Source organism: Lasioglossum baleicum, chromosome 8, assembly GCF_051020765.1.
Source record: "Lasioglossum baleicum chromosome 8, iyLasBale1, whole genome shotgun sequence".
In the NCBI taxonomy this organism is placed as follows: Eukaryota; Metazoa; Arthropoda; class Insecta; order Hymenoptera; family Halictidae; genus Lasioglossum; species Lasioglossum baleicum.
The window spans coordinates 11,566,635-11,576,202 of record NC_134936.1 but is presented as its reverse complement, the minus strand read 5'-3'; the positions used below and the strand labels follow the sequence as shown (position 1 = coordinate 11,576,202).

At 42.6% G+C, this 9,568-nt stretch overlaps 1 protein-coding gene across 2 annotated transcripts; it reads left to right on the top strand.

Annotated features, from left to right (window-relative positions):
• The first annotated feature begins 1,125 nt into the window (after positions 1-1,125).
• On the top strand, positions 1,126-4,406 carry LOC143211393 (uncharacterized). Of its 2 annotated transcripts, XM_076429031.1 has the most exons (3): positions 1,126-3,214; positions 3,289-3,469; positions 3,544-4,406. In XM_076429031.1, exons 2-3 carry the CDS (start codon positions 3,389-3,391, stop codon positions 3,751-3,753), a joined length of 291 nt encoding a protein of 96 aa, XP_076285146.1. In that variant the 5' UTR covers positions 1,126-3,214; positions 3,289-3,388; the 3' UTR covers positions 3,754-4,406. The 2 variants fall into 2 exon arrangements, with proteins under 2 accessions (XP_076285146.1, XP_076285145.1); XM_076429030.1 differs by having other exon boundaries at positions 1,126-3,469.
• The last annotated feature ends 5,162 nt before the right edge of the window (positions 4,407-9,568 follow it).

The following is a 9,568-nucleotide window of genomic DNA, read 5'->3' as shown; positions in this document are numbered from 1 at the left end:
CGTGCGTGGTCCAAAGCTGTTGTAAAGCATATCCATATGTATCGTATTGATCAAGGAGCGTATATAATAAACATTATGTTATTATTGTTGTGAAAGTGATTAAAAGTGATTGTGAACATCCACAATTCTCAACAAAACATTTAAGTATTGCATGAGGTATGATATCAATTTCATAACCATAAAACGCAAAAAAATCATATATTCGAGTTAGAAAATAGCTCCGACTGCAAAGTGTTAATTTTCAGCAAAGATAATGGTGACCGTAACCATAACGACGGAGCCATAAGCAACACGTGTAAGTGGTTCAGCGTTCCTTCACGAAGCGAGGGAACGGTAATCGCGGAGGCGCGTTCTCCGGTTCCGTTTCGGGAAAAAGTCAAGTGCAGCGGATCTGTCGACGTCTTCCTTTCTTCGTGACGTTAAGAAGGGTTAAGGGGATTAGGTCTGGGGAGACGGGGCTTCCAGAGGACACGAGTCCTCTCGGTGAAAGAGAAGAAGGACTTGTCGGGGCCTACCTGTCGGGCAAAGCCGCGCAAAAATAAACAGATTTAGTGGAAGGTCTATCCGGGCAAGGACGGTAGTCGTAAAGCCGGGAGAATTTAAAGCCCATTGGACAGCGGGCGCGCGTCCGACCCTCTGACCCATTCTCTCTCTTTCACTCTCGCTCTCTCTCTCTCTCTCTCCGTCTATCTCACTCTTTCTCATTTTTCGTCCCAGAGTGGGGTCACCTCGGGAAGCCCTCACCAGACCAGCCCTGGTGACACTAATCTGACGTTAACGGGCCTCGCGGTGATCTTAGATGTTATCGGGCCGCCACTGGCAGCGCCGGGCCCTAAAACGAGGACGAAATTGAAGCCGGTAGATAACGACGGGAACTGCCGGCTGACTCTGCCGCCGGACAATTTGCCCGAGGGAACCGATCAATTGAATAAATCGAATTGTACAGATTGACCGAGGTCGATTGGTCGAGCTCTCTGTTTGCTCTTCGTTTCTACAGTCCAGCCCAACTGATGTTTTTTACTTCGCCGCTGCTAGACGTTCCATGCATTATTCGCGAGACCGGAGGGGCGATTTTTCGTGCTCACCGTTTTTTCGGGACCCTCGAACTTATAGTTTTAATGGGATTTAATAACGACGGGGAACGGTCACTCATACGTGTTTACGTTCACATTGGTCTCCTCCGTCGCCGGCAGGGACAAACAAATGCGTGAATTATTTCGTCTTTGGAAGCTTTCGAAAACTTTTCTGCGGAGTCGATGATAACTCGATTACCCTCCATTACTTTTATTTGTAGCAGGCTTTCGAAGGAAAGTTTTATGTCACCTGTAATTGAAGAGACTGAATTTTCGTAGCAATGAATTTTGATAAAGAAGGGTGTGCTATTTATTCCTATGTGTTTCATTTGACTGTTAATACTGGCATAGTCCATTGAAATCATTTCAATCCAGATGTTTTTATCGGGTTCCAATAATAAAGTAGATTAAGAAATACAGAATGAAAAACAAAACTATGGAAAACGTGTTCCTCGAATCTCAATAAAGTGCAAATAGTTGAAAAGCGGCGCAGAGCCCGTCGGAGCCAGCGATTTGCGCTGCTCGTAACGGATAAATAAAGATAATTTGTCTATTAGAGCAACTATTTTCTAAATAGAGGCACGTCACGTACGATCGGTATCGTCGTTGCAGTGGTTCTTAATGAAAACAGATTAAATGCCGGGATTTTTCAGTGCGTTCTCGATGCGTTTACCCTCCTAACGAGATACGTCCGAGATAATTAGACGATCCCGGTGTAATAACCTGGCGAATCTCGTTCCCTCTTCTTCGTTATTGACAATCGGCGCGTTCTGCACGTGGGGAATAGTTATCAGTTACCCGGGATTCCGGGGAATCACCTCTTCGTGACCGTGCACTTAAACGCTCGCCATTAGTGTTATAGCGATTGCTGTTATTAGAAGCGACGCTTTAGGAGTATGTATATGGCTGTTGCTTCCTGCGGTTTGCGAATGTACTACGGGCTTTCTACCACGGTTATCCGGATCGATGGAACGTCTCTCGGATTTGTTTGATTTTCCTCTTGCGAGGCCGCCTCTCGCACTTATGGCTTTATTACGACTCACCCAGTGATCGTTCCGTACCTCTAAATTGGAAATCTGGTTCATTAATCTGCTTCCCGGCCATTCAGAAACGTTTATTGCTCCGGGAATCATGGCATTGTTTGCTCTTGACCGAGAACAAGATCCACGGAAGCACTCATTGATCCTCGCTCGATCACGTTGCGCAAGCGAGATCACCCCGATGATCCTTTGATCCTTTCAATCCACTATTCAATATTCTATGGCGAGTCTTCGGTTTTCATGTTTCCATGTTTTAGATTTTTTTTTATTCATTTTTTTCATTATACGTTTTTGAGATTGAGAAAATATTTTCATGAGAAATTTTCGAATGAATTTCCTTATTGATGATGGTACATAGTTTAATCCTTGTGTAGACAAGCATTTACTGCATTCCTTCAACAACTTGTTAATATTCCTCTAAAAATATTACAAAGTTTCTCTGAATGTCCATTCTTCGCTCGCTAATACAATATTAATTTGTAGCTTTAAAATCAGAATTTGCGCATATATGTTGAAAAAGTTTTTAAATAATCTACATATACATTTTGGTTGGCTACCTAAGGGTTAAGTCTACAAATAGTGGCTATAAAGTATATCCTACGAGAGAGTAACCCCGTTTCGCGCAGCTTGGAAGATGGTGGGGGCGCAGCGAGCCTATCATCTCTCACTCCACTACCCACTCCCCTTGAACTCCCACTCTCTTGAACCAATTAGGGCGAAAATGCGCAAAGACGAACGAAAACTGAATAAATGTGTTTGTAAATTTTGGATTCCGGAAGACGTTCAATATCCTTGTTTATGTTGTGAGATCACTTTCTTCGAAGTGTCAAGGTATAAATGAAACATACTTTGATGATTTTAAGAGTGAACAAATGACGTCATCCTAGGATCCTTTGAGCTACAGTCTAAAGACGCTAGAAGGACACTTTTGTGGACATCGACGAAGCTTCCTGGCGTCCACCTGTCGACGGGGGTTGGAAAATAATTTGAGTTTTCGGTTGGTTTGCCGCACGAGTAAGAAGAGTGACAGAGATATAATAGCCGCTTAAAGGATGAGAGAGCCAGGCCTGGCCGTTGCAGCAGGCGCGACTTCATGGTCAGGTATAAGCCGATGGATTCTGGGATTCATTAGTGTAATTAACGGGCCCTCATTAAGCGTATTATGGAATGAACAGGCCGGCGTCCTTGCTAGCGAGCCTCCGCATCGGATAGCTTTCTGCAAACGGAACCACACGTCAATTACATTCGAGTCGCGTGCTGCGCTCTGGCTCCGCTATGTGTGCGTTCCGTTTGTCTTCCACCACCGTCAGGACCCACCTTTATCAGGGGAAAGAGTGGTTCACGCACTGTTTTGCGGTAATTAACCCTTTCGGCCCGAAATTCATTGCGACGACATGCTCCTAATTAATTTCCGTTCTTAATTACTTCAGGTGAACGTTCAACCCTACGCCGGATTGTTCAACAGTCCAATTAAGATCGAAACTACCCTGCGCGAAAGAAATATGTACGCGGAGATGCACCCTCTTCAGAATTTTCAGCAGAAATTGTTTCAATCGTGGGACCAGAGCACAGAAATGTTTCACCCCTTAAATGATGTCTTAGAAACATCATTGTCAGTCATGGCTTCCAGCCATGTCTAACTACACTATTTTTAATGATTATTTAACTCGAAAATGAAACACTTCTTTCGACCGAGAAAAATTACATTATACAGGGTGTCTCAGCTGAAGGAGGCCACCTAAATATCTCCTTTATTTTTAATGGCACAAAAAATATTTATGGCATAATATAAATGGTATCCAAGGAGGAATATATCACAGAAGAACAATTTCTTTCGTCCGGTTATTTTTTCATAGTTTTTTCAAGGTCATCATTATTTTTTATCAGTAAAACTTATTTTTTTTTATTTCATCTTATAGCGGCTGAAAAAATACATTTGAATATGCTTAAGTTCCCGATAAAAAATAACGATGACCTGGAAAAAACTATGATAAAATAACCGGACAAATAAAAATTGTTCTTCTATGATATCCCTATAAATATTTTTTTTGTGCCACTAAAAATAAAGGAGATACTTAGGTGGCCTCCTTCAGCTGAGACACCCTGTATATGATCTTTCTCATATTATGGATAAGAAATTGTCATAATACCTTATACAATATTTAAATCCACAATAATTGATTAGATACCAACATATTTAATCATGTAAACAATATTGTGAATAATGGTACAGCAATTTTCAGTGACGACTCTAAATTTTCCCCTAAAATTAGCTTATGCATGTACAACTAAATAAGTGCAACAAAAGCAGTGTCCTGCTACAAAGTGGATTAGTAATGTATGATATAAAATAAAAATTTTTCTGACACTGCTTAAATTCCTGTAAAAGATGCGATGTATGTACATAGAATCCCGAAGATCATTTTGACAGAGCGGAATAGATGATCACAGTTTTAACAGCGTGACAACAGAGCGGGACCCCTGTATTGAAACGCTGTGCCGCAAATTCCTTTATCGCAGCCAGCTAATGAGTCGTAAGTCGGGTCCCCCCTGGCCGGCAAATTCGAAAATAACAGCTATAGCGGGTTGTAAAATAAAACGCGCGATGCGTGCGCCCGACAAAGGTTGAAGGGCGCCGCGCAACAGGGGTTGACGCGTGCCACCCGAGCCCTGAAATCGGAGGCGATGATAGGTTGAAACGGTGATCCGACGTCGTTGTGCCTCCGACTGTTTCGTTATCGGGGCGGCACGAGGGATCCCCCCGTTCAACGCCCCTTAATTTTTCATCTTACTTTATTCGAACGTTAAACTCATTCCCCGAGATACCCATCTATGTGTACATAGCGCACTCGGCGCTCTTATCGGCCTCTTCAACTCAAGCGGGTGCTCGAGAATACAGTTCCTTCACGGCACGAAGTTGAAGCAGCTGAAGATAAAGGTGTCTGAACCGCACACCTATGGAAACATGTGGCCTCTAGGTGCTTCGACTTCAACGTGCCCGCAATGCAATCTGGGAAAACATTTCCAAATCGATTTATTTCGCAAAATAATAGAAACTTAATAAAATAGTACATATTCATTTTTGGTATTAAGCGTTCCTCAAAATCTTTAGTAAACTCGCTTATAAAAATTGTTGGTTATATGGAGCAATCAAAATAAATTAAAGAGTAGCTGAAGAGTTTATATTTGACGAAACCTCTATAGTGCGAAATAGAATTTTCGCAAAATAAAAGAAACTTAATAAAATAGTACATATTCATTTTTGGTATTAAGCGTTTCTCAAAATCTTTTGTAAATTCGCTGATAAAAATTGTTGGTTATATGGAGCAGTCAAAATAAATTAAAGAGTAGCTGAAGAGTTTAGATTTGACGAAACCTCTACATATAGTGCGAAATAGAATTTTCGCAAAATAAACGTCAGAGGAACTTAATAAAATAATACATATTCATTTTCAGTAGTAAAATTTTGCAGTTCTATTCACACTAGAACGTACTATTTAATCTTATACAAAATAAAGTGGTGTACTGATTCGGCTAATGAACAGCTCATGTGTAGGTACGTAGTTTGATTGAACCTACATTGGGTGAGTAAAAGTAGTTTATAAAAGTCTCACAATATTTGAGTCAAATAGGCTTTTGATATAATAGCGAACATTAGCTGCAGTAGCCAATGGCGCAGCGTGACGTATCAGAGGGGTCACCATAGACCTTCCAATCTGGTCGCATGAATTACGTGTGCGTGTGTGGTCCTGACATTGGTTGGCCAAGCAGTACAAATGCCATATTGTTTCCTGTGGAGTTGTTCACCGTATAATTTAGGTTACATTCCCAAGCAATGAATTTAAAAAGCCAGTCCCAAATGATTGATCCTCTACCATACAATACAAAATCAAACTTGTTAGTTACTAGAAGATTCCAGATAGATTCTTAGATAGATTCCAAATAGAATTTATTAAATACAAATGTTATTTACTTCGTCTAAATCGAAATAGATTTAAACATCAACTTAACAAAAGTTAAACCGATCTAAGCCTGAAAACAGGGGGAAGCAGTGCAAGCGACGTCGAATCGAGCCAAAGAAATGCGACGAACGTTTTATTCGCCAGTGGAGAGAAATTTCTGTCTCGAGAGGGTCCGTTGGGCGTGTCATCGTAGGGGGTGAGGAGGGGGTGTCGGAATATTTTATAAATTAACGTGAATGCGATCGACGATATCCGGTTACACCGGAAGCACCCGGTACACACGGTCGACTTACTGCCGGGGGTTGCGACTGTGAGCCAAAGGGGAGAAAAAAAAAAGTTTCGGGGGGCGAGCACCGATTCCTCCCACATTGTAAAGTGCCCCCAACAACGGTCGGCTTTTTCATCGCGAGCTTTTTTCTTTTCTTTCACTTTTTTACCCTCCTTTCTGCCGCGACCCGATCGCGATTGTGTCCGAGACACCGGGGGCGTGAACTCGCCGATGCCGGCACTGGCCTCGAGGCGCTTTTCGCATGAGGACCGTTGGGACCCGCGAACTATACAGCTGGCGACGCGCGAATCCCTCAAGATTCGCTGGAGAGAGACCTCTTTTAAATAAAACATCAACATATGTCAGAGAAATCCGCGTTTCCTTTCTCCATATTTAAATTAACGCGCAATAAAAAACACTTAAGGATGTTCTGGAGGTATATAAAAACGCAACAAAATTTTTGAAAATTTGACAAGATGTAATTCTTACTAAACTAATGCAATTACCAAAGTTTGGGTTCGATTCACTGCACCGTTTAAGTATTATAGCAACTTAAACTTTGCACATTTTAACACGTCTTCTTATGGAGAATTCATAAAATTCCACTTAAAACCCTATTAAAACCTTGAAAAAACGCAACTAGAAGCTCCAGTTTTTTTTATATGTAGTAAAAATTATGTAATTAATTATATTCAAAATGTATTAGGATTCACTAAACAGTTACAGAGCAAAAAAATTATAAACTGTTACAAAACGTCAAATTTATCGAGGTGTCTCTCACTAGCATGGAAACGCGACAAGCGTAGACCACTGAATATAGCTACAAAGGGTACAGTATTCGCAAAAGTTTCATCCAAAATATACTCAAGAATGGCTTTCATTGCCATGTATTGATGGATTTCGAATTTCCTGTACTTTTTGTCTCACATTGTACCTCCAGAACATCCTTAAACCTTAGACTGCGGATTTTATACATTTATGACAAAAATTGGTACGTACAATCTAAAGCAGTGGTCATGTCATAAATATTTAAGGACATCAATGTGTTAGTTTAATCTCAAAAGGATAATTAAAAGAAGAATACAATCTTTAATTGGCTTCTCTGTCCTGCAATCAATGCAGACATTTTTTATTTTGCATGAAGATCCGCGGTCTTCAACTGATTAAAACATTTTCACTCTAGCTAGGCAGAAAAGCTGAAGTCGTTGGTCCATTTCCAAAAAGTTATTCCTGAAGTGTGTGCCATCAATTATGGCGCAACTTATAAGAGTCCGCACGGTTGGTAATTCTATTAGCAGGCTTCGAGTAGACAAAATGCAAATGATGAGGACTGCATTTTGAAACCCTGAATCGAAGAAGCCGGCGAAGTTCCCGAGGCCGCTGCAGTAGCATTCCAGCGATGGTGGCTCGATTCCGTTGAGGAGTATGATGCACGCACGGAGGCTATCGTGAAGAGACAATGGCCAAAAGGCGGATTGCGTGGCCGGCACGAAAAGCCCCGTGGCAGCCTTGAAAGACCTCGTGAGTTTGTTCGCCAACGTGGGATAAAGGTGAGATAGTCGTGCCGGGAGCGGATGCACGAATTCCTCCCCTGCCATTCCCGTCTGTTCCCTTATCCGTCGACACGAAAAATGCTCGCGAAATTCTTGTTGCGCACGTGTCCACGGCGAACAGAACTCGATCGGCGGGCGTTAAGTAACCGAGCGTCCTTGTAGACGATGGGTTTCGCGGGAAAATATCCGCTCGTTCCCGGGAAAACCGTCTCCGTGATTTCATCTCTGTTACGCAACCATCGAGGAACGTTCCTCATTTTTCCCTCTCTGTCTCGCCCTCTCTCTCCCGCCGTCTTTTCGCTGGTCGGAAGCGTGTACGAGCGTTTGTGTGCTAATGCGATTACCCGTGGGGCACCATTATAATTGATTCCTTACTGTATCGGGCAGGGACTAAAGGACAAACCCGGCTGACAATGATGGATTAGAATTCCAGGACTAATGAAGTAATTACTTCGATTCCGCGAGAGCTTCCCGGAGATATAAATTATCGGTGATTGATACTTTCGACGTGTTTACAGCCAATAGACCTCCCTGCCCCCCGTCCATGGGGCCCCGTTGTCGCGACGTTGCTCCACGCGGTGAAATATCCTACGAGTAAAAAAGTAATTATAACTCTTTGTGTGCTCAAGATACCTTGCTGAAACTCGCTGGAAAAATTCTTCGATACTTATGTGCCAAAGGTGTGTTGACATTCTCGACGTAACTGTCGCCGTTCGTTTGTTATAAATTACGTAAGGTGCAATTTTCTCATTCTAGAATTTTATAAGGCCATTTCTCGTTGGGCAAAAGTTATTAAAATATCACCAGATCTATGGTATTCTATCTTCCGCAATTTATAACAAATATAAACCAAGTTTTACATAAAAAGTCTGAACATAGCTTTCAGTTAGAAGTGTCAGACAGCAACTTCGCCAAGTTTCTTTGAGGTATCTTTAATACAAAAAAGTTCCATGCGAGCGCAACTCACTTTTCGACTGCGTCGCGTATTAGGCACACGTTCGCGGATCGAGCGTCGCGTTTCACCTGTGCGAATCGTACGCGACCTGGGCCGTAGATATCGATTGTGTGGCTTCAATGGGGAAGCGGGACAAGGAGCGTTACTGCTCGATCACCCAGTATAATCGCGTGGTGTGACCATCAGTTGCGTGGGTTTGCGTCTTTACAGGCCGCTTCCGACCTTCGTAACAATTAGCCGCAATTAAAGTCGTCGCGGCAAAGGCCGTACGCCGGTTGTCTTAATTTCTGAATGAACTTCCTGACAGCCAGTTTCGATCGATACACACTCGAACCTCGATCGGTGAACCGTGCGCATCGTGCAACACACGGAATTTCCTGCAGAGTGTGCCTCTGTTTCTGTGTGTTGCGCCACCGCTGCTCGAAATAGTTAGGGGATTGACAGACCGGGATTACTTTATCGAGTGGGGCTGCGCGGCACTTGAAAAATTCAACGCGCGAACTCGGTCTGACGATTGCCAACGCTTGGAAACCTTGAAAACTGTGCGGCACGGCACTTTCCTTTTAATACTGCTCATTTTGTTGATCTGATATCGAGTAATTGCCATTGTTCTACCGCCGTGAGCTTCGCGCGGTATGCGATTGTTTCACGGTTTCTGGTAATACATACTCTGTGGTTCGAGATCTCTATTGTATGAACCAAGTTGAGTCAACCAAG